This window comes from Strongylocentrotus purpuratus, unplaced genomic scaffold (assembly GCF_000002235.5).
Source record: "Strongylocentrotus purpuratus isolate Spur 01 unplaced genomic scaffold, Spur_5.0 spur5_scaffold_20, whole genome shotgun sequence".
NCBI classification, from domain to species: Eukaryota; Metazoa; Echinodermata; class Echinoidea; order Camarodonta; family Strongylocentrotidae; genus Strongylocentrotus; species Strongylocentrotus purpuratus.
The window spans coordinates 36,604,465-36,629,585 of NW_022145606.1; the positions used below are offsets into that span (position 1 = coordinate 36,604,465).

At 38.3% G+C, this 25,121-nt stretch overlaps 2 protein-coding genes across 2 annotated transcripts in view; both read right to left on the minus strand.

Annotated features, from left to right (window-relative positions):
• Positions 1–8,022, minus strand: part of LOC105447449 (transient receptor potential cation channel subfamily A member 1-like) — a 28,663-nt gene extending 20,641 nt beyond the window's left edge. The window contains exons 1-4 of the mRNA XM_011685516.2: positions 7,831–8,022; positions 6,581–6,681; positions 3,899–4,048; positions 2,559–2,673 (exon numbers count right to left, since the gene is read on the minus strand). Of these exons, the coding sequence (XP_011683818.2) occupies positions 2,559–2,673; positions 3,899–4,048; positions 6,581–6,681; positions 7,831–8,001 (537 nt within the window). The 5' untranslated portion in view covers positions 8,002–8,022. The remainder of the gene's footprint in view (positions 1–2,558; positions 2,674–3,898; positions 4,049–6,580; positions 6,682–7,830) is intronic.
• Positions 8,023–9,591: 1,569 nt separating this feature from the next.
• LOC578582 (poly [ADP-ribose] polymerase tankyrase-2) lies at positions 9,592–24,511 on the minus strand. The gene is made up of 8 exons (XM_030993904.1): positions 24,258–24,511; positions 16,538–16,824; positions 14,690–14,867; positions 13,806–13,882; positions 12,964–13,119; positions 11,731–11,955; positions 11,240–11,333; positions 9,592–9,827 (listed from the first exon to the last, which is right to left on the minus strand). The coding sequence occupies exons 2-8, from the start codon at positions 16,805–16,807 to the stop codon at positions 9,592–9,594; spliced, it is 1,236 nt and encodes a 411-aa protein (XP_030849764.1). The 5' UTR covers positions 16,808–16,824; positions 24,258–24,511.
• Positions 24,512–25,121: the final 610 nt, after the last annotated feature.

Consider the following 25,121-nt stretch of genomic DNA (forward strand, 5'->3'; position numbering starts at 1 on the left):
CAAAGTAACCAAAGACATGGACAGAGAAGGGAATGAATGTCATTTCATTCACGGGTGCGTAAGGCCCTCTCCCTTGAGTTTACGTAAACAAATAACTATGTTGGAATTTAGAGGCTGGATGAATGACCACAAGTGGAGTTTCCCTTAAATTGTTTAATTTATATCAATTCCATATTGTGTATCTTTATTTCAGAATTTACAGAAATGAATACATAGAACAAATTTTGAGAAGCTTATAATTACTGGTAATTACTAAAATGCAGCATTAATGGTTACCTAGACAGTACAGAGCAGGTGAGAGAAGGGGGAATCCTCTTTTTTTTGGCGTGAATACTGGATATAATTCCTGCTTTTTAGATATTATTTATTATGGGGGAAGTATAAATGTTATCAATGTTATTCTGTTTTTGATGGAATTTTGCATCCATATAGCTCCGATTAGTCTCATTGGACAACCCCCTTATCGTCAGAGTCCAGCAGCCTAACATGTTAGCCTATAGACTTTTACCCCCAAAATCGTTAAAAATTCATTTTTTGTTGAAACAAAAATCACATCCACCCAGACGTACGTTGACACTAGCTCTTTTGTTGGAACCCTCATGTCCCATTGACTTTTGAAAGTTCACCCACCATAATTTGATGAAAAGAGGTCGCCAGCTCGCCATTGCCTATACAACACATGCGCAACAAGTCGAACTTCGGACGCAATTTGCCAGGCGAGTGTAAGGTTATAGGTCAATCACACAAAGAATAAGAAGCATGAACTATCATAGATCAGTTCTGATTGGTTCATTATATCAATTTCAGCCAACCCCCCCCCTCCCACCGTAATTTTGTCATTTACCATAGGCAAACATTTTGCTGAGGTAAGCAAACACATTCATGACACGCCATGGACTATTTGATTATTTACAGAGGGGTACAATTATGCACCACATCAAACTCCCCTATTTTCAGTCAAGTATTTCATTGTATTATGTAGTTTGGTAGGTTTATTTTACTAACTGTTTATCAGAAATCAATGATAGTTTAAAGATATGGAAAAGGTTCTTGTATTTTATATTTAGCAAAGCGATCTCACATACAAAATCACTACCAAGTGTCGTTTGCTCCGCCGATTGTCGTCCGGTTTATACGTTCAAGGCACATATTAATCTGTGGATTGTGATGTAGACAGTTTACTCGTCATTGTATATTTATGGTTAGCCATCTATCATTTATTAGTCTTTAATTATTGACACAAGTACAATTACCACACACACGAACACTCTCACTTCCCTCCCCAACAAATCATTTCCGCACACCCGGTTCACACATCATACCCAATGGCATACACCCTGCAACATAGTGGAACATTCTACGAAATTGACATTTTTCCTGCAAAATAGAGCTCTTGAATTGTGTTAGACGTAATTTACCCTATTCTGATGACTTGAATGCATGCCAAGATAACAATGGCTGCGTTTCCATACAGAAATCAAACTAGTTTACGATTAGAAATTGTCAATTTCTCGATATTTTCGACGTCAATGACAGCTGATTGGCTAGTTTGGTAGAGACGTCGATCGAGCTACGTTTGTGCTGGCAGTGGTCCAGCGGGCGAAAAATGAGACAACCGGAGCAATATGCTATTTTCATGAGACCATTCCAAGATTTTAGAAATTATGGGGGATGTGTAAGGTGAACTTCTCTTTATTTGGCTTGATCACTGGATTAAATGTTCTCCCTTTTTTCAATTGTATTCCTGTTAGTGAATGTATAAAGAAAATATATATGAATGTGATATTTGTTCTTTGATGCATCATTTCATACATCATTTCATAGAACCGTTCCAAAATGTTAGTACTTCGTATTCATTACACGGTTAGCAGATGTATTTATGTTCTTTCTTTACATAGCAATTAGTTTTTTTGTCGTTGTAATGCTTTCATCATCGGGCCAAGAAGGCAAATATTATGTCAAAAAGAAAGAAAGGGAAGGAAAGAAGGGAAATGAAGCATCTGCGAGCTCTCAGAATCGGATGGAAAAGTTCAACGCTATACTTATAGAATAGAATTCACATTAAACATCGCTCGACAAGATGCATAAATTCACACCAATTAAATTCTCGTAAAATATTATATTCAAGGACTCAAATTCCACATAAAAAGACACTTAAAGTGTTCCAATAAGGCTCAAATGACAGGGACCAAGGGGAAGTGTAGAGAAAGCAGGGCACCCAAAATTGCAAAATCACCGCAGTGCAGTCACAGCCCATTGACAACATACACAGAGAATAGCGTTGCAATAACCTAGCTCATGTCGGAAAAAAAAGTTACCATCATTTACCGGAAACAAATATTACACGCAATATATGTTCACCAGGATGAATCAAAATCACAAAGTTACCGAAATAAAGTGAAAGGATTAGAGACAGCAAGCGAACAGAAATACACCCCCAAAATATATATAGGAGAGAAAAGGACGTTAATAATACGTACTAGCTACCGTACGTATCACCTAATTATGAAAATAATAATGATGATGAAAATAGCAATGATGATAATAATAACTACTACCTTATTGTTGTCCTTGATTCTTGCTAGTTCGTTGTCAGTTTTCAGGATAAGAGCATTAGTCATTCTGTGACCTCCTTGAATCGCCACATGTAGTGCCGTTTGTCCCATCGCATTCCTGTTCGTAACATAAAGCAAATCATCGGTGATGTCATGGTGAGATATTATGTAATGAAGAGAGCGCCAGCTACCTTCTGGAATAGGCTTGATATATGAAATGGACGCCTTCTTTATTAAAACTAGTTATTTTGATGTGGCGAATTCCACATGTCGACCGGGATCCCAAAACGATAACTTAGGAGTTACACAAAATAACTAGTTTAAAAAAGCGTCCATTTTTATATACACTGTCGCTCATATAGGCGGACTATTTTTGTTTTACCCCAATTCATAGAATTATTTTAAAAATAATTTAAAAATAATAGATCTAGATAAAAGTATACATTCTCAGAATTTATTGAATAATAATTTGCAAATGTGTGTTTTGAGTGACTGCTTAAGCATGTGTATGCTTCTATGCTTATCAAATAGGAGACCTACGCCCTTAATTCATAAATGACAGTAATGAGGATTAATGCCCCACAAACGGGCACTAACATAGCACATCGACAAGGTTTGGATCCTGGGGCCTCACAGTTACGAGGCCATTGCTTTGTCACTGAACCATGACTGTACGCAGCGGGGGCTAGCGTAGGGGGCAGTTTCCATAAATAAATAAAAATAACAAAATGCAATCATTTTTCAATATTTTATAGCATTTTACCCAACATAAAACAATCCTCTGTGTGCCCATGCATTATGGCTCAAGGCATGGGCTAGGGTAAAGTTGCTTAATATCGTTGTAAAGTGATGTTTTGTTTTTTAATGTTGTGTTTTGTGTTGTTTTAGACTCGTGGGTCCTTGATTTGGTGGTCCGGAGGAGATGTCTCGATGAGATATTATTTAATAAAGAGAGCGTCAGCTACGTTCTGGAATAGGCTTGATATATAAAATGGTCGACTTATTTAAACTAGTTATTTGTTGTTACTCCTAAGTTATCGTTTTGGGATCCCGATCGACATGTCAAAGTCGCCACAGCAACAAGAAAACAAATACGTTTTAAAGTGATACAGAACGTTCTGCCCTAGCACATTGTTTATCGCACAGCACCACTCCATGGTCAACATGCCAACAGTGCGTAAAGAAATAAAGTAATAATTATGTAATTTCTGCTTCGCAGACAGAGGACTGGATGCGACATCCAACAGCGCAGCGAGCTACAAGACCATACTGCTACAGCGGACCTGAGATAGTATTTTGCGATAGGGGTTCAGTACAATTTTTACTGTATTTGGGAATCTTACTTTTTCTTCGTTTTAACATCCGGGTTCTTGAGAATAGCCTTTGTTGTTTGATGATGACCTTTTCGTGCTATTAGGTGGAACAATGAGTTACCATCATCATCAGCCTTGCGGATAAAGGACCCGTCCCAGGCAACAAGCTCAAGGACACTCCTGAAAAGATATAAAAGACAAAAAAGTAGAGACCATATATTTCTTTTTCAATAGAGGTGCCGTGATATTGTAAATACGTCTTCTTTCCATTTTCTCCCAGGTGTTAAATAGGTAGCCGGTGGGATGCGAACGTTTTGTGGTTGGATTGGCATGTGTGCGCTTGTACAGTGATGCCTGGCTGGAATACTCCTTAGGGAGCGGAGCGCGTGCACGATCTTGTGCGGATTTTCAGTTGAATTAAATGACCGGGGTAATAATGATAATAATGATAATAATAATAATGATAATAATAATGACTTCTTATACAGCGGAACGTATCCACCTTGCAAGGTGCTCAAGGCGCTTTAAAGACCGTCAATACTACTGGGCCAGAAGGGATTAAACCACACAGCGAGGTCACCGACAGGTGGCTATCTTATTAACTCAGCTCTCATCTAACATAAAAAAAGAGGATCATGGGGATCAACAGGCACCCATTGGGGAAGTTTACTATATAGAGGGAGCAAGTAGCTACAAGTAGGACAGTGGGGCTTTAAAATTTCCAGGCTATGCTAGGCTACCGATTAGGGCGCTAACAGAATTCAAGGAATTCCTTCCTACCGGCACCCATTAAACACCTTGATATCAAGAATTACCATTGCTTTACAACATACAATTATATCTTGAGAACAAGAATTGATTTATTGATATCAATTAATAATAAAACGGCTTGCCATAAGATCGCGCCAGCTCGCCACAACTCGAGGTTCCAACTCGGCTAAGTAGGAGCCCTGCTTTAGGAAGGAGGACATAGACGATTGATTGATAACATATATATAAAAAAGAACATAATCTGGACTACGAGCGATTATGGTGTTAGCACTTTGGTACTTTATACCTTTAAAACCAAACTTGAGGTAGATAGCGTTCTTATGAGAGAGCATCTTCCAATTACACTTATCTCTCACAGATCCTGCGACCCCCGAAAATATAGCTCGGTGTAAAAATATCAGTGGTAAAAATGTCAGAGGTAAAAATGTCAGAGGTAAAAATGACAGTGGTAAAAATGTCAGAGGTAAAAATGTCAGAGGTAAAAATGTCAGTGGTAAAAATGTCAGAGGTAAAAATGTCAGAGGTAAAAATGTCAGAGGTAAAAATGTCAGAGGTAAAAATGTCAGAGGTAAAAATATCAGTGGTAAAAATGTCAGAGGTAAAAATGTCAGAGGTAAAAATGTCAGAGGTAAAAATGTCAGAGGTAAAAATTTCAGAGGTAAAAATGTCACATGTAAAAATTTCAGAGGTAAAAATTTCAGAGGTAATAGTGTAAGAGGTAAAAATTTCAGAGGTACGAACATAAATTCGGGGTGAAAATCAGTGCCGTCGTAATACCTTAACATTTTATCACACAAAATGTCGAGACGTAAGCTACTGGGCTAGTCTATTATATTCCCTCCTTCCATATCATAATGTATATTTTATAAATGACTAATGTATTGTACTTTGTACTTGTCCTGAGGATACTACAATGTGGAAAATAATTTTGAAACTTATAATTTGTGATCAGGTTTGCAAACAGGGAAGCAGTTATAGATATCGTACAGAAATTCCTAAAATTCAGTCATCAGACCCATCTTCATGTTCAAGAACACATGAAGAAAAAGACACGGATGCTTTTTTCCCCTCATCAATACTTCATTTCAAAGTTTAATTAGTAATCACTGAAGCTTCGATCGAAAAATGCCATAGTAGGCCTTCATGTAGTCAACGTTGAGGTATATCTAGCCAGGAGGAGCAACAGAAGTGAACATTTGTTATATATTTTTGTTTGGCTTGGAAGATGCACTTTGTGATTCATGGTTTTGGTGTACAAGCCGGTAAGAGGGAAAAGCTACACTGTCGCTCATGCCGTTGGAATATTTTTTGTTTACCCCAATTTATGGAATTATTTTGACAATGATTTATTCCAAATAGATCTAGATAATAGTATACATTCTCAGATTTTATTGATAATTGCTAGTGTTTGTTTTGCGCGACTGCTAAAGCATGTGTATGCTACTATGCTTATCAACTGGGGGACCTACGCCCTTAAACCATAAATGACAGGAATAAGGATTAATGCCCCACAAAAGGGCACTCATATAGCAAATCGAGACGGTTTTGATCCTGGGGCCTCACGGTTACGAGGCCATTGCTTTGCCACTGTTAATTTGTGCTTTACGAAATTCGTTGTTGTAGTTAAAAGTAGTTCAAAGATAGACGTATTCATCAACAACTTCTACAATATCATCATCAAGTTTAGATATAGGAATTTTTCGAACTTTACCACGAGAAAATACAACACGGTTTAAGCGGACCAACCTCTACGCGCCCTGCTGCGCATCGCGTACTAGTACTAGTACTAGTAATGAAAGTTATTGCACGCTTTTTCATGAAACAAACGTGGGATAATCTCAATAAAGGATTCACATGTCAACGCGTTTGACCGTTCATTTAAAAGTGCCTTGTATTAATATAATTCATATTTCGTTTATTGTAAAAATGTAAAAATCTTACTCTGTTTGGCCTTTTTCTGCACAAAGTCGGGTCAATTCCATTAACATGTTGCCGTCTCGCCTCTTGTTTATCTTGATTTCTTTAGATCCGTTAAGCAATGCCTGAAAATGAGAACAAAAGAAACAGGAAATAAAATATGCCTATTAAAGAACAAAAACATAGGTATAAACATTCTTGCATAGAGAGAAAAGAGGTAGGTGAGAACAAGTCAAAATTAACGAAGGAGCGAAAAAAAAATGAATAAAGTGTTAATAAATATATATATGCATATACGCCACCTGTCATTTCCTTTCACATTATGAATACAAATATATATATATATATATACATATATATATATATATATATATATATACGAAGTAGGTGTGTTGGTGCATACGGGTGAGTATGTAGGCGTTTTGTGTGTGTGTGTGTGTGTGTGTGTGTGTGTGTGTGTGTGTATTTTAATACATTTGTGATGAAGAGTATGCAATTAAGACTTGGACAAAATGTAATCTATTTTTCTTTTTGAAAAATTAAGGGAGCCGATTAATTGATATCAATTTTTATGAAACGGGGCCGAATTGACAAGCAGAAGATTGTACTATGGAATTAAAAGAATTTGTTGTTGCTAATCTATTTTGTAAGGGTGTTGACAAATTTGTAATGTGGCATCGGGACCTGCCAAGAGCACATCAATCCAAATGACTCGCAGCAAACGAGGCCTATGCGTCGCCTCGGCCTATGTATCGCCTCGTCCTATGAGACCATTAATAGGGACTTTTAGATTTGCACAACGACAACGTGGATTGCGACGATCGACGTCCTTTTAATGCACTGCCTTGAATGGACGTCACACGTATCAGTCCACACAAATCTAAAAGTCCCTATTGTTGGGCCAGTGAACCCCCAGAAAGTAGGTGAGAAGGCTCAAAAGAAGTAATAGATCTGTTTTGCTGTCTTTGTCTCGTGGGCTAGCAGTCAGTCTTGTATAATTATGGTAGGTTTCTTTATTTTACCCGACTGCTAAGAAAGTATGCGTGTGCTGTAAGTAAACAACCAGGGGACCGACGGCTTTAAGTGCTCTTCGAGGGATTCGGTAATGGGGATTAATGCATTATCAGTGGGCTCTAGCGCATCGACTCGGTTTCGAACCCGGGGCCTCCCGGTTACGATACCACTGAACTAACACTGAGCAATCAAGCCTCCGTCTAAGGTCGGTTCGTATATCGTAAGTCTGATACGGCACCGGCCTCGTGGGTTGGACATACCTGAAGTACTTCGAAGAGGTTTTTCTCCACCGAGATCCACTTCAGTAACTCAAACAATGTTGACTGATCTTGACGTTCGAGTAGAACTACCAAACAGTCGATAGCCGCTGCGCCTTTCTTGGCTGTGTACTTCAATATAGGTTGTGGATGTTCAGAATCGTTCTCCTCCATACCAGTATGAATGTTTCCATCCCGTCTTTTGAGCAATACAGGGAAAAATACCAAGATATAGATGTAAATTAAACAAAAAAAGTTGTTATCGTAATTAGTGGCGTAGCCACACGTTGAACACAAGAACCCTTAACAAATAATACAATAAATAAAATTGATAAATAAATAAATACAAAAAGACCAAGAAAAGATGAATGTGGAAGAAGAGAAAGGATGATAGAAAAAAAGAAAGGGGAAAAGGAAAAAGGATCAGAGAAGAACCTATTTGGTAACAAGATTTCCTATTTCAGCCTTCCTCCAATCGCTGATATTTGTTAATTATTCTGTTTTTTCTCTCCAAAAGACAAGTGCTTCTTATTTACATGTGTTTTGCTATGAGGGCCAATTAGACTTACGACTTGAGTGTATCCTAATAGCAATTATTTCCAGCGGACAATCTTACAGTGTGAATCAGAAAAAATGGCACTGTAGTAATAGACCGGTTTATTAGCATATTCAAACTTGTGGATGTTTCCTCCCTAAGGAACTAGCGACAATATCATTAACCTAGTATTATCAATTAATTAATTTATTTATTTATATATTTCTGATATTCATACAGGGTGGCACATATCATCAATTTGGCGGTCTTCCATGAGACCCTGTTTGGTTAGAATATATCAAATATCAGCAGCAAAAAAAAAAAAAAAAAATACACAAGCATATAAACTGGTATATTACAAATTATTTAGTATCCTCATGAAATAACTGATCACTCAAGAATTATTTTTGATCATGTAAAAGAAATATTTAAATGGGATTTTCAATTTAAAAAGAAAATACATTAAGAAACGAAAAAATAATAAAGAACAGATGATAACCACGTATCTAAAATAAAGAAGAAAAAATGATTGAAAAGGTACATGTTTAAATAATCTCATATAACTTAACACGGGATACGGTCCATCGCCTATTGATGTAAGAGAGAGTTTTCAAGTTGCAAACACATTTATATAGAACAGATGCTTATTTCGTTTAGCTGAGTATTCACGGGATGATAATTCACGATTGGCTGCGCAGAGGTCGATATAGGTACATGGGTCAAAACACACTTGCAGTTGAAAGTTTTTCCCGATTAGCAATCCGTTGAAAAACCAACCAAAAGGTTGGAAGGAATTCCATGAATGCTGTGAGCACGAAAATCGATATAGCCTAGCAAAGCTGGGGTAATATTGGAGCGCATTGAGCATCTTGAGTGCTGACTATGTGCGCGATATAAATATTTTTTGTTTGTTGTTGTTGACCAAGACACTTAGGTTGACCTTGGTGCAGCCGAACATGAACTATTATCCCATGAATGTGGAAGCGTCAATAAATACTTGACAAGTACATATCATACACGGTCATAAATATATATCACTCTTAAATACGCATAGGATTTGGCTCTCCTAGAGAATTCGACACCGTTCGGGTGTTTACCCAAGAACAAGTGATGTAAATCAATGTCAAAAAGGTTGAGAAAACCACAAAGTTATCTTTGTTTACCTTTACAAGAACTTACAGTTCCCTTTCATAGTGTTTATGCATGGACCTACTACAAATGGTTTATGCCTACCTCTGGTGTAACAGATCACAGACGAGTGTAGTCACCTGGGCTTTGTTTCGACTGCAGGCAACGTGTAGCGGCGTTAATCGTCTCTCGTTTTGAGAGTCCAGGAGCTTAGGACAAATTTCATCAAGCATTCGGACAATATCGTGATGTCCGTGTCTGCAGGCAGTGTGCATCAATGTCGATTCGTCTTTTGACCTGATATTCAAGAGGTCATCGCAATCACCCGGTTGAGCAACTGAAAGTGATATAAGAAAAAACGTATAGGTGTCGTAGTCCAGTGCTTTAAACACTTGATTGGGGATACAAAGGTCGTGGAGATAGCCATTTGGTCTAATTCCCATTTTTATATAATCTCCAAGAAGTCTATTAACCATTTGGTCTATTGCTAATCTAGTCTAGTTTCCAGTTTGCTAGTTTGACTAATGTCTGGTAATGTTAGACCTGAGTGTCGCATTAGACACGATTGATCATACGATATTACTCGACAGATTGCATTTTGAATTCGGCATATGTGACAAAGCCTTAGAGTGGTTTAAGACTTATCTTTCTGACAGATCTTTCCGTGTTTCAATAACCGGGCCATGTTCAGACATACATCCTCTGAAATGTTTTTCCGCAAGGTTCTGTCCTGGGACCTGTGCTGTTCACGTTGTACGTTAAACTACTAGGAGAAATAATTAGGCGATATGGTATTCAGTACCATGTTTATGCTGATGATACCCAGTTGTATTGTAGTTTCGATCATAAAATATCTAGTAGTCTTCTGGAAGCAATGGGTGTTCTTCATGATTGTATTGCTGAACTAAGTGGATGGATGTCACACACAGGCGCGTACGCAGAGGGGGAGGGGGCGGTTGGGGTTAAACCCCCGTTCATTCTATTTTATGTTTGTGTTTTGTAGGACCCCCCCCCTTCATTTTTATTTATATATTTTTTTTTATGCTAATCGGTGACCTAAAAAAGGTGACCCCCCCCCACACACACACACTTATCCGTTTAGTGCAGTGGGCTCTTAGCGTTTAGAGGTGGAGCCATCCCTCTACACAGGGCCTCCGTGCAATCCCCTATCCGAGGGACTGTGTTTTTTCCACTGTAACATAGCCTAAGTCTTCGAAGCGGGGTAGGGGCACATTAACACACAACGCAAGCTTCAGTTATCCGCCTTGGTTAGATTGGACATGCAGATGCTTTACTGACTGAGCCAAATCGCCACATTCACCTTTTCTTAATTCCACCGAACACTATAGGATCTTCATGCGATCCGATTGTCAAAGAAATTGAAATTAAACTATATCCTGAAATCTAAACGGAAATCTTCTTCCCGGTTATGGTTCTAAATAATGGTATTAATACTAATAACCGGAATTTGAGTGCATTTAAGCCTTCTAGTCAGACAGAAAAAAACAATCGACTTCAGATTCTAAACAGTCGTACTATTGGTCTGACAATATAACGATTCTCAGCAGATTTGGATTTTCCTCATCCAAGGAAGCTTGAAATCCCTTTAATCATATGATTATATTTAGATCAACAATCATTAATAATCTAGAAGTTTGAATGCTTGTTGCAAATGGCATTGCGAATACCTCCAAAATCGAATTTTTACTCAGGTTGCAGTCAGGTCGTAGCTAGGTCGTATATACTCACCGTGTTTCAAGCAGTATGAGACGAGTTCCTTGTCACCGCACCTGACCGCCTCATCGATCACGCTTTGCTGGTTCGCGTTTCGGGCTAACAAAATCTGTTTTTGCAACAAAAGCACAACATTTTCAAATGTGAATGAGATTAATAATGGTGATATCTAAAACGAAACATTGCACAAGAGGCTTGCAAGCAGTGGTGATTCTAATCGGGGTTGGGTTGGATTCTCAAGACTCCCAACGACGCCTCCCCCACGAAAAACGCGAGGCACATGTAGAAAATGAGAGCAAGAGTTATCTATTATCAATTATCAATTAATTAATTATCAATTATACTTGGTAATGCATGGGACATGCCCTGTATTTCCCCTCAATCATACATTGTCAGGTGTACCTTATTTGCTTGGAAGATTGCCCCCTAAAATGGCAAAAACAAAATAAATCTATTAACATGAATAATCAAATCAAATCAAATTAAATCGATATAAAAGCTCTAACCTCTCGCATGTCGTGTAGTTTCTGATTGCAAGTTTCAAGGAATCGAAGGGCATACTTCGCTTGCCCTTTCCTAAGAATGATGTGAAGGGCTGTATCCCTCCGTTTCCCACCACTTGTCAGAGGTTTGGCACCGTGCTTCAGTAGCAGCACGGCATTTTCAAACTGGTCGTTCTGGCATGTGATGTGGAGAAGTTGTGAGATTACTGTTTCGGACTTTACATCTTGCTAGAAAGGAAGATGAATAAAGCACAATGTCCATTGAAATATAACTTAATGTTGCTTAACTTCCACGGAATGCATAATTTATGATAATAATAAATAATGACTTTGTCCGCTTTTTGCGAAATCTGATTATGCCCCATAGCTTGTAGGCCATTGGGGGCGACAATCAGATGGACCTTGAGAGACAGGTTCTTCATTAATTTCTGTCTTAAGCTCGTCCAGTTAGCTGCTCAAATGAAATTCCCGTCCAATGCAATGCATGTCCTATGTTTGATTGGTTTCTGCCACTATGTCTTCTCCCGTTAGTTCCTCCTTGCAAGCTGAAAGACACATCAGTATTCATCAAAGGCTACTACCTGACTCTTCCTCGCTGCGGGCCCTGCTATTATTAGTACCCATTTCGATTGGTGTCGAGAGGCACTATTGTGGGCAGCACGCGTCCAGGGATGTAAACACTGGCCAAGGATCGAACACTGGAATCTTTGTGTTAGAGTGAGGAGCTTTTACCAATAAACCACAGTGCTTCCTCACGATGTATCAGGAAGGTAAATTTGTTTGAAACACCCTTCTGTCAACTTGGGAAAAATATCCTCACACAATGAAGAGGATATAATTTTATTTCAATCCGACAAGAATTGTTGGCATTTTGCTTTTATTACCCTTGATCAACTTTTAACAAACGCACTCAAGAAAGACAGAAAAAAGAAGGAAAACCTTGTCAAATAGACAAAACTATATTTCAATACGTTCATAACATAGGATTTTAAAAGAAACGGAATTCAAGGGAGCAGAAATGTATTTATTAAACTCTAAGGACCTTATTGTTTGTTTGTTCAATTCTTTTTTGTTTTGCCTTTTTCAATTCAATCATCAAATCATTTAATGTTATTTAGTTCAAATATTTTTGTTTGCTAATTCGTTTAATTCATTTAATTGGCTTAAGATAATTAAACAACACAAAACATTATCATTTTGTTATGAAGTACGGCTCTGAACTATAATTATATTTACATCAATCTCTCTGTGTGATAGTAGGGCACGGGTGACCTCGCGTTGACCTTTGACGTCACAAGCTAACTGTAATGGTGTACGGCCATGGTCGTCCTTCTCGTCTGCAAGTACCCGTTCCTTTATCAATAGTTCCACCACTTTTACTTTGTCTTTAACCTGGCAATAAGTACAATTAGAACAATTTACAGTTTCAGGAAGGGATTTATTGAAAGGGCTAAATTGATCGCATGTTGTTTTTCACATTGGCAACAATAACATTTTTGTTTAATTGCTACATTCATATAATGTTGCTACATTCACAAAATTAAATGTGATGTCTATAAAAGCAACATGTATAGGAACTTGGTCAAAACGTAATGTATGAAATTTTAAGTCTGAATGAAATACAATTTGGTAACAGGCGAATGAAATAATTTGTAACCAGGCGTTTAATAAAGATTTATGCATTGAATTTGATTACATTACGAAAATAGTTTAGTCATGGAGTTTGAAATAGTTCCTCCCCATAGAGAATTTTTTTGAGGAAGGGAACTCTTTGTAACTCCATGAATTGACATATTTTAATCGGGTACGCGTGCGCGTGTCACAACTATCTCTCTCAACACGCTATGGGGCTAACTCTCCCTACTTCGGCATAGAGATCGGTGAATCAAATACAACTCCGGTCTCTCTTGCATACCAACAAAAAAGAAAAATGGTGCGTTTAAAGGCAAATCAAAAACATTGAACCAAGTCCCAAATACACGGTTCTGATTTCGGTTGAAAATCAAGTTGCGTTTGATTGAAACTTTGTTTATAGCAAGAGATCCGGCTTAGCTCTGTATATTAACAAAAAAACTTACTTGACCGACGTTCTTGGCTTCTCCTTTGACTGTGAAATGCATAGGTGTTTGTCCATCTTTGCCTGCCACATTAAGATCTAGCAATGAAAAGTGATATCAAACTCTTATAAATAGCATCTCCAGACTTTCTCCACATTGTAGTGCACATTCTCACCTCCATGGTGAGTATTCCACCTTGTCACCTTTTTACAGGCACGCATGGTAACCCAACCCAAATGACGTTCACATCCTACCAGGTACCCGCTTAACATCAGGGAGGAGAAATGTAGATAAAACGCCTTTCTCATGGACATAGTGCCGTGCCGGGGCTCGAACCCGAGACCTTTGCATTTCAAGTCAAGTGATTGAACCACTCAACTACAAAGGCCTCCACAACAATATAAACCAATCCTGGATCCACCACTTGCCAGTACTTAACTTTATGTTTATTGAGATAGGCTTTGGTAGTTTCACGAATGTATGAACTTGAACGATTTACCGGTTGCATGTCGCTTTTCCGATACTCCGAAGCTTCACAGAGGAACGCAGAGTAAGGTTCATAATTCTCAAGGTTTGCATTTACGAAAACTAAAAAGCGTTCGTTAATCGAAAAAAATGAAATGAGGTTTAATATTCAGAATGTTAATATTTTCCAAAATGACATGGAAATTTCTTTTTTGGTATACAAACCTTCGAATTATTTACTTACTTATTCATTTACTTTTCCATACTAATGAACCCTGTTTCATTTTCGAATTTATGAACCCCCTGGTATGGGAAAGTCGTCTTTCATAATGCCGAGCATTCGGGAAAATGAATCTTCGGGAACAAAACGAACCAGTCCTTCGGAATAACGAACCTTCGGAAAACCGAGCCTACGGAAAAGCTCGTGTTTCCCTATTTACCTGCTCCGTTCTCTATGAGAAGTTCTACCCAGGGTACGAGAGCCTTGGCACAGGCATAGTGGATCACGCTGTTTCCCGCTGCGTCTGTATGCTTTATCGCTTGACTAATTTCATCAGGGGTGCCTTCTGAGAGGAGGTCCTTGGCCTTATCGATGCTGGGGTTTTCGGCTTTCACGAGCTAGGATCAACAGAATGATAATAATAACAATAATAATAATAATAATTGTATCTTCTCCTTTGTTGTGCAAGTTCGAACAATAAAGTGATGTTTAAAATATATATATATATATATATATATATATATATATATATTAAAACAATTAATAATAATAATATTGGATATTATAAAAATAATAAAATAACAAGAATAATAATTAAAATGGTTATGATAATGAACATAACAATTGATAGAAGTGATGATGATAATAATAACAGTATCAATTACGATTAAAGTGAAAATAATACAAAATAATGATAACAATAATTATTTCTATTTATTTAATCGACACGTTTAAAGAAAATGCGCTTTACAATATTGTTATTAGCAGAAAAGGGTGAGTTTTGAGATGCTTTTAAAGGTATTAAGTTTTAGCTAGTTATGGGGATATATCGGTAGTTTATTCCACAGTTTTGGAGCTGCAGTTGTGAATGCTCTGTGTGAGCGTGTGCGTTTGGATGCTCTCACCTCAGCATTCTTGTGGGGTTTTATGTGCGCTTCACATACCCCTTGTGAGGCATTTTTACTTTGTGGGGTATTTTTTCAGGACCCCACAGAGTAAAGTCTTTCAAATGACTGTATATTCGGTGTCCTATGCCCTGCGGGGCATTAGAAGTGGTACCCCATAAATGACATTTTGTGAGCGTGTGCTAAAACTTGCACACTTTTTTATGGTAACATCGTAAGCACACCGCCGGGTTGTTATCGCCAGGTTGTACATACCCCACTAGTAGGGGACCACAAGGTATATCTGGAACGCACAGAAATACCCCACAATCAGGTGCCCCACAAAGGCCCTGATGTGAGAACGTGTGTATTTTGGTGTGTGTGTGTGTGTGTGTGTGTGTGTGAAAGAATCCGAGGACTGCGATATCTAATGCGTTAAAAGTGATTTTCCTGTTCTTGCGTTGTTTTTTGTTTTAATGTTGTTGCTGTTATTGTGATGTTGCTGCTGTCTTTATTCCACTGTCTTGTAGGTCCCGTCCGGTAATGGTAAGGACCCACTAATTGCAGTCGCACGTGAGATGCCATTTTGCCTTACGCAAGACTCCGTCAGCGACTGACACGGTGTGATGCTCGTATTAGTATTAACGCAATCGCAGTGACGCCTCGGGTGAGATATTATTGTAGATGATCATGCTAATTGGGTAAATAGTCGTTCGTGAAGTAGGTAACTTTGCGATCACTACATAAAACTGAGCTAACGGGTATTAAGCTCCCGTGGGTACGTCCGTGAGCTGCCCTCTATATACCCACGCATGAGCAACTTTAATACCGAGAAATTCAAATCGTCGGTCAGTTTGGAGTAGGTTAGGAATCGGTTTGGATTCGGTTCAGCGATGTAACTAACCACGCGTTGTGTATTTAGACAGGTTTAGTATCCGGGCAATTGCTTTCATGAAATATTTCAGAACCTTCATTCTGGTCAATATCTTCAATAACAAATATTATGGGTGATTAGTCATTTTGATATGCTAAACGTGACAACTAAATATCGGGACACGGTCTCCCACCTCCTACCCTTCCCCCCCTTCCCTCCGTCCCTTAATGAGATCTTCCTTCACTTTTGCAAATCTATCACGCCGATTTTTCTTCATTTGTTTGTTTGTCTTTCAAATACAATGACTTACCTTTAAAAGCGACTTTCCGCGAATTCTTTTCACCAAGGGGGGTACTGTCCTCGGCGATCCGGACTCCGAACAAGTTGTGATGCGGCTTGGCGACCCAAGCACCGGTTCCGGTTCGGATTCGGAAAATGAACTGCCCTCATCGATAAACAATTCGTCGTAGAAGGGGCTAATTATCGACTCATTATCACTGGAATCGGACAAGGTGCCTTGTTCATCCAGTGGATAACCGGATCGGAGTCCACGGATGACGGTTTTTTGCCATCTACTCATCTTAACGGCTTTGGTCACTAAGATATAAGTTAAAATAAAAGTAAAATAAATAACGTTAAATATAATAGACCAGACAACGGGACTCACCGTGTTTTAGCGTGCGACGTTTCACGTCAACTCGGGGATTCTTTTCATGCCGACCGGTCGTTGGCGGCAAATGGTTGTTGATCCGACTATCTATTTAGTTACTTACGACTTGTAAGATGAAACACTCTTATCAACACGAGCGTTGTTTTTTTTTTTTTTTTTTTTTTTTGGGGGGGGGGGGGGGGGTGAACATAAATAACCCTACACAGAGCAGTAGGGGCATTTACACTTTCTTCCAAACACGCCACAAAATGCCAAACCGGAGCTTGACCGCTCCACCAAGGGCAACTACGCTTTACCGGCAGAAATGCCAAGCCCGAAACATTCCAAAACGAAGTGTGATCTTTTGGCGTGTTTTGGCGTGTTTGGCAAGGATGAACGCTCGCAGTTGTAACATGGTGATGTTGGGTCACGCGACTTTAGGATCGGAGCTAGCTGTCGTCATTGAAGAAAATGGTAGAACGATATAAACAAAGAATAACATACGAGAAGGTGATAGAAGGAAGAAACAAAGAATAACATAAGAAGATATAGAAAGAGGAAGTGATAGAATGATAAAAAACTAAAATAACATAAGAGAAGGTGATAGAAAAAAGAAACAAAGAATAACATAAGGAACACAGAAAGAGAAAGTGATAGAATGATCAAAAACAAAGAATAGCATAAAAGAAGGTAATAGAAGGAAGAAACAAAGAATAACATAAGTAAACACAGAAAGAGGAAGTGATGGAATGATAAAAAAAACATAGAAGAACATAAGAGAATGTGATAGAAGGAAGGAACAAAGAATAACATAAGGAAACACAGAAAAAGAAAGTGATAGAATGATAAACGAAAAAACACGAAGAATAACATGAGAGAAGGTGAGAGAAGGAAGAAACAAAGAATAACATAAGAAAACATAGAAAAAGGAAGTGATAGAATGATAAAAAAACAAAGAAAAGCATAAAAGAAGGTGATAAAAGGAAGAAACGTAGAATAACATAAGGACACACAGAAAAAGGAAGTGATAAAATGATTTTAAAAAAAATCAAAGAATAACATAAAAGAAGGTGATGCAATGAAGAAACAAAGAATAACATAAAGAAACACAGAAAGAGGAAGTGATAGAATGATAAAAAACAAAGAATATCATAAGAGAAGGTGATACAGAAGGAAGAAACAGAGAATAACATAAGGACACGCAAAAATAGAAAGTGATAGAAGAAAGAAACACAGAATAACATAAGGAAAGACAGAAAGAGAAAGTGATAGAATGATTTTAAAAAAAAGAATAACATAAGAGGAAAGTTTTTGCATCGGAGTGCCGCGCATGCGCATTACCAACTAAAACACGCTAAAACATCACTGAGCTTTTCAGTCGGTGTTTTTTTACCATAAACGCGACTTTTCAAATGATGGATTTGCAGGCGCGTACGCAGGATATTTTTCAAGGGGACGGGGGAGGGATAAAAGGACACTTTTTTGGGGGAGGGGGTAAGGTCAACTTCTTTAGGTCAGCCATTGGTATAATTTTTTTTTTTAATGAAAAAAAAATATATAACAAAAAAAATACCTCTAAAATAAACACATAAAAAATACCAAAGGGGGGGGGGTTCAACCCCTAACCCCCCCCCTTGCGTACGCGCCTGGGTAATTGACAGTATAAGTGCGCCTAGTGGCGAGAAGAGAATCGGAGTCAAGGAACTCTGGGAAATTGTAATGGATCTCCCAAACCTCCGAAATAAAAGCTCCGGCTAAATTGTGCCGCAGGCCCCCTCTTTTGATTGCAGATGGCTTCTCCCTTTTCACATAAAGATGATTATTAATAAATGAGATTTGTTAAGCTTTCTTTTATTGAGTTTGCTGGTTTGTTCTCTCTCTCTTTCTAGATACTGAGAAAATGTTCTTTGCGGATTATATGGGGAAGTTATTTCACGGATACGATGAGGGTAAACATTGATGGTGATATATAAACAAATTATTATAGGCCTATTTAGAGGCCCAGATGAATCATCGCTTTACCTAACTATGGATCCAAAGATATCATCGCTTTACCTAACTATGGATCCAAATATATCATCGCTTTACCTAACTATGGTTCCAAAGACATCATTGCTTTGCCTAACTATGGATCCAAATATATCATCGCTTTGCCGAACTAAGGATCCACAGATATCATCGCTTTGCCTAACTATGTATCCAAAGATGTCATCGCTTTACCTAACTATAGATCAACAGATATCATCGCTTTGCCTAATTATGGTTCTAAAGACATCATTGCTTTGCCTAACTATGGATCCAAAGATGTCATCGCTTTGCCGAACTAAGGATCCACATATATCATTGCTTTGCCTAACTATGTATCCAAAGATGTCATCGCTTTACCTAACTATAGATCAACAGATATCATCGCTTTGCCTAACTATGGTTCCAAAGACATCATTGCTTTGCCTAACTTTGGATCCAAAGATGTCATCGCTTTGCCGAACTAAGGATCCAAAGATGTCATCGCTTTGCCGAACTAAGGATCCACAGATATTATCGCTTTGCCTAACAATGGTTCCAAAGACATCATCGCTTTGCCGAACTAAGGATCCACAGATATTATTGCTTTGCCTAACTATGTATCCAAAGATGTCATCGCTTTACCTAACTATAGATCAACATATATCATCGCTTTGCCTAACTATGGTTCCAAAGACATCATTGCTTTGCCTAACTATGGATCCAAAGATGTCATCGCTTTGCCGAACTATGGATCCAAAGATGTCATCGCTTTAAACTGTGGAACCAAATATATTATCGCTTTACCTAACTATGGATCCAAAGATCATCGCTTTACCTAACTGTAGATCAACAGATATCATCGCTTTACCTAACTATGGTTCCAAAGACATCATTGCTTTGCCTCACTATGGATCCAAAGATGTCATCGCTTTGCCGAACTAAGGACCCAAAGATATCATTGCTTTGCCTAACTATGTATCCAAATATGTCATCGTTTTACCTAACTATAGATCAACAGATATCATCGCTTTGCCTAACTATAGTTCCAAAGACATCATCCCTTTACCTAACTATGGTTCCAAAGACATCATTGCTTTGCCTAACTATGGATCTAAAGATGTCATCGCTTTAAACTGTGGAACCAAATATATCATCGCTTTACCTAACTATGGATCCAAAGATCACCGCTTTACCTAACTATAGATCAACAGATATCATCGCTTTGCCTAACTATGGTTCCAAAGACCTTATTGCTTTGCCTAACTATGGATCCAAAGATGTCATCGCTTTGCCTAACTATTGTTCCAAAGACATCATTGCTTTGCCAAACATTCCAGAGGGCTCACCTTCCATGGGCAGTGGCGTAATAATCAAAAACGTTTGGAAGGGGGGCTGAAGAAAAATCTGCGTCACCACCACTCGTACACGTTACATGCATGCCCCACGGAACGTTTTTGCAAAGTGGAGTATTAACGATCAGGTAAAGCGTAAATTGGCATGGGGTCCAGGCCCTGACATGAAGGCTTCTAAATAAGTATATATTTCGCCCGAGTGTAAATTTGGGAATTTCTAATTTTCCAACAAACGCATTAAAAAAGTATGACTTACACAAAAAAATGAGAAAAAATACCGGGAAATCATGTCATTTCAGCAACATTTGTAAATCACTGGTATCGAATAAGAAATGACCCCTCCTCCCATCAGTACGCCAGCGTTCAGGGGCTCATGTCTTCTCACCCCTATAACAACAAAAAAATACACACGCTTACCCATCCTCTCACAATATTTCCTCGATATGCGCGTATCGCTAATATAAAAACATCCATCGATAGATAAAGCTTGCATGCGGAATGTTTAGGAAATTTAATTCCTGTTACCTTTTCTTTTCTTTGAATGGAATTTTATATGTGATTTATTATCATTGTTATGTCCTTTTGGGTTAAAAATACAAACCATCTTTACTCCTTTACTGATTTTTTTATTAAGGGGGGGGGGGCGTTTTGGGGGGCAAAAATGCGTTTCTCCCCCCCCCCCCCCCCCCCCTGCCACCCCACTTCCGGCGCCTACGAGAAGCCTATTGAAATTTATAAAGGGAGAAACCTGTTAAGGTTTCGATTCCCTTGGGACCAATTAATTCCAACACAACATTTAGATAAACCACAGACAGTGTATTTGTAATTCAATACGTACTACTTCAATACGAAATCTAAATGAGTGGAAGGTAAGTTCAATCTAGTTTCATTTTCGATTAAACCCAGACGGTGTGTATCCGGACAGGTTGTGGATCCGGATGGTTGATTGAAAACAGCGATTTAAATAATCTTTTAAAGAATTGTGTCGGAAATTTATAGAGGGCACACAGTCAGAATTAATAGTGCTATTTCATGTATATTTTTCGTTAAATGCGAAGACAAAAATGCATTTTTGTTTGTAAAGTGTCCCCACACCCGTCCCATCATAAGTTCCAGACAATGCTACAAGCCTGTTGTGTTCAGCATGCCATCATACACGGTCCATTGACCATGCATTGAGTTAATTCTTTGTAACAAGGACCAAGATTTTATTTATATTTTACACTTTAGTTTCTTTTGTCTATTTTCGGAAATCTTTTTTTCTCCATCATTTGAATAATTTTGTCCAATTAATCAATTGTTATAGCACTGTAAAGTCATATTTAACTCATGTGAGTTATTGCAGGGTTTCATTTTCTTTCTAAAGTGCAGGAAATGTTTGGTTTCCTTTTAAAGGGACTCTGTTACATTGCCTCAGATTCTGAAACAAAATCCTGAATTTAGCTCATGCTGCAATCATAATAACACATCTTTACGTCAATCAGGAATCCCATGACTTTTACAAGCCGATTACAAGAGATTTTTTAAAAACTTTTTTAAGGCACTTCATGATCATTTTGAAGCGCATTTTTGTTAGGGCTTCAATATTCCACCATACCACAGAAAGTGATAACACGTAGGGCCATGCATCTCAGGATTAACATTGTTAAACGATGCTTCTAACAGGGATTTTTTTTTTTTTTAAACTCATTCAGCTGGTTTCATTCTAGACGAAATAATTCATTGTGAATGTGTTACCATTATTATAAAAGCATCATAATTGTTCAACAATGTTATGTAGCACAGCATCACCATGAGGAAATAATCCATATTGCTTAAGGTAGCAAAGAAGCAAAGTCCTTATTCCTGATGACCAGGGCAGGAAGCATTTGGTTTCCTTTCAACGGGAATGAATTGCATTTATTTATACCAATCTCCTGACAGTTTTATTATCTGCAAATATTCGCTGGTACAATAGCTGAGTATCTCTGGAAAAATAATGAAAATTTTGTATTTCTGGTTTCATTTTCAAGATTGATGTTGTGCATTTTTGTTGTTGAGTGTGTGTTAGCTGCCTCCACCTCCCTCTCTATTCCCATACTCAAGGTGTTGTGGTCCAGCGGATAAGTTACCGTACTAAGAATCAAAAGATAGGGATTCGAATTCCCGATACGAGACTAATGTCCTTTGCTAAGACATTAATCTATATTTGAGACACTAGACCCAGGTGAAGAAAACGGGTACCTTGTAGAAATAATAGAAAAATTTCACCTTGATTGCAAACAACTCTAGAGGAAAGCAGACAAATCAGAGAAGTAGACTGGTGAAAAATTGAATGAAATCGTTCTAAAGACGATAAAGTTATCAATGTTTTGAAAGTTGTAAACAATAAAGGTATAGCTTCTTTTCAAATTAGCCAAATCCCTGTGATGTCGAGGCAGACAACTTTTCCATAAGCTCCAGCACCCAAAGGGGCACTTACCATAGGTGAAAATTGGCATTTAAAGGGATCGTTTAACAATGTTAACCCGTTGACTACTGAATTATCTAATTCCCATAGGCTTAACAAAGGGACCACCAGGTTCCAGTGAGCAATGGGTTAAATCTGAGACACACGGTCCTACGTGTTACCAGTGTCTGTGATATGGTGTAATATTGAAGCCCTAAAAAAAAAATCGCGCTTCAAAATGATCAAGAAGTGCCTCAAAAAAGTAAAAATCTTCGAGTGACCGGTTTTACCACACTCGTTTTTCCCAGTAGACTGTAGTGCTATGAAAACCGTTTGGCGAACGGTTTTCAAAAATTGTAATTTCAATCATTAATATCTTGATAATCAGACAGGCGATCGGCTTGTAAAAGTAATGGAGATCCTGACTGACCTAAAGGTTTATAATTATCATTGCAGCATGGGCTAAATCAAGGATATTATTTCTAAAGGATCTAAGACAAAGTTAGCGGATCCCTTTAAAAGAAAAGGAAGGGGTTTTTATTACAAAGGGGGAAAAGGCGCTTACCAGGAGGGAAAAGTGCACTTATTAAAAAGGAAAAGGGGCACGAGTCAAACAAAAATTGGCAAAAATATCAGAGGTGAAAAGGGGAATTTCTTGCAACTGAAAAGAGGCATTTATCAGAGGTAAAAAAGGGCACTTATGAGAAAGGGAAAGTGGCACTTATTATAAAGAAAAAGGGGTACCTGTCAGATTTTAATAGTGGCAATTATCAAAGGTGGTAAAGAATACTTCTCGAACTTGAAAAGGGGCTCTTACCAGAGATGAAAAAGGGCACTTATGAGAATGGAAAAAGGACACTTATTGCAAAGGAAAATGACACTTTTCAGATTGTAATAGGGGCATTTATCAGGGGTGACAAGGGACATTTATGAGAAAGTGAAGGAGATCTTATGACAAAGTGGGGCACTTATCACAAGGACAAAGTGCACTTATTATAATGGGAAGGGGCAGTTCTTACAAAGGAAAATGGGCACTTGTCTTATGTAAAAAGGGGAACTTTGGGAGTACTTTTCACCCCTCCCCCCATCCAGAGGGCCGACTCTGAGTAGTAATAGTAGTATTAGTAGAAGTAGTGGTAGAAACAGTAGTAGGAGTATAAGTAGTAGTAGTAGTAGTAGTAGTAGTAGTAGTAGTAGAAAGAGTAGTAGGAGTAGTAGTAGTAGTAGTAGTAGTAGTAGTCTCTAACATGTAGCGTTTTTTCTGACGCAATCCTACGTCAGACAAAATAACGAATCGAGTGCAGATAACATCCTCCTCGCATGGCGCTTCAACGGCCGCTCGAGTCACTGGCGCAGTCGTATGTCAACAAATGACGACTTTACGCAAATAACGCCGCATGTGCAGATAAGATCACTACCAAATGGCGCACAAATGGTGCGCTAGTCGACGACGCAATCCTACGTCAGTAAATGGCGACATGTTTGTAACTTGCATTACAGTTAGTTGGCGCGCTAAGGCTGCACTAAGTTGCTGACGCTGTACTATGTCAGGCAAATGATGCCTCGTTCTCAAAGGGGCATTTGTGAACATTACCTGTGATTACGTCTCCGAGCCTCAGCAAAACTTCTAAATTTCTTCGACAATCTTCTGGCGTAGTGTCTAATCGAACGACGCCTAGCTTGAAATTTGTTAGTTTCGGCCACCTTTCTCCTACTTTCACTTCCACCTGACCTTTATTTGATGTAAAATTACTGATGACGAAAACAAAAAGGCTTGCGATTCTTCCCTCATGGTTCACAAAATGCAACTTATAATCCTCAGCACTCGCGTTTTTATAGACAATTTTGGAATCACAACAATCCAACTAGTATCTGTCATTGTATTTTCATTTTCGATTTTGATGTTGTGGGCGGATAACTCGTCCAGGCAAGCATAAACCGTGTGCAAATATCACATTATGAAATTGATCACATGTTTCACCGGATATTTCTTGTATCACATGACTTTGTTTTGAAATATCAATTTTGTCATTTTGTCATGTTTGTTCCCCAAACTACTGTGTCCTGGTGACCTTTGTTTATCGTTCCTTTAGGAATATAGTTTGTTGGTTAATATTTGCATATCACTTGCGGATATTTATCCACGTATTAGCCGTGATCGACACTACAGAGATCACACTTTAAAGAAATGCATTTTATACCAACTTGCGAAGTTTCTAATTCCTTGTCATACACGGAACGCCTGTCTCGCCTAAACATGCCTCCTCTGTGTAACAGACTTGTGTACTTCATTTTGTAATTAAATGCTTACACAGACTTTATGACATGCCTGAACATATGCTACCAGTCCCAAGTCACAGAAGAATCCATACATACACTTGTTTTCAATCATGAATTAGCAAGATGCAATAGCTTGAGATTTTCTTGTTTTTATGTTTTCCCCAGATTTTGGGAGCAC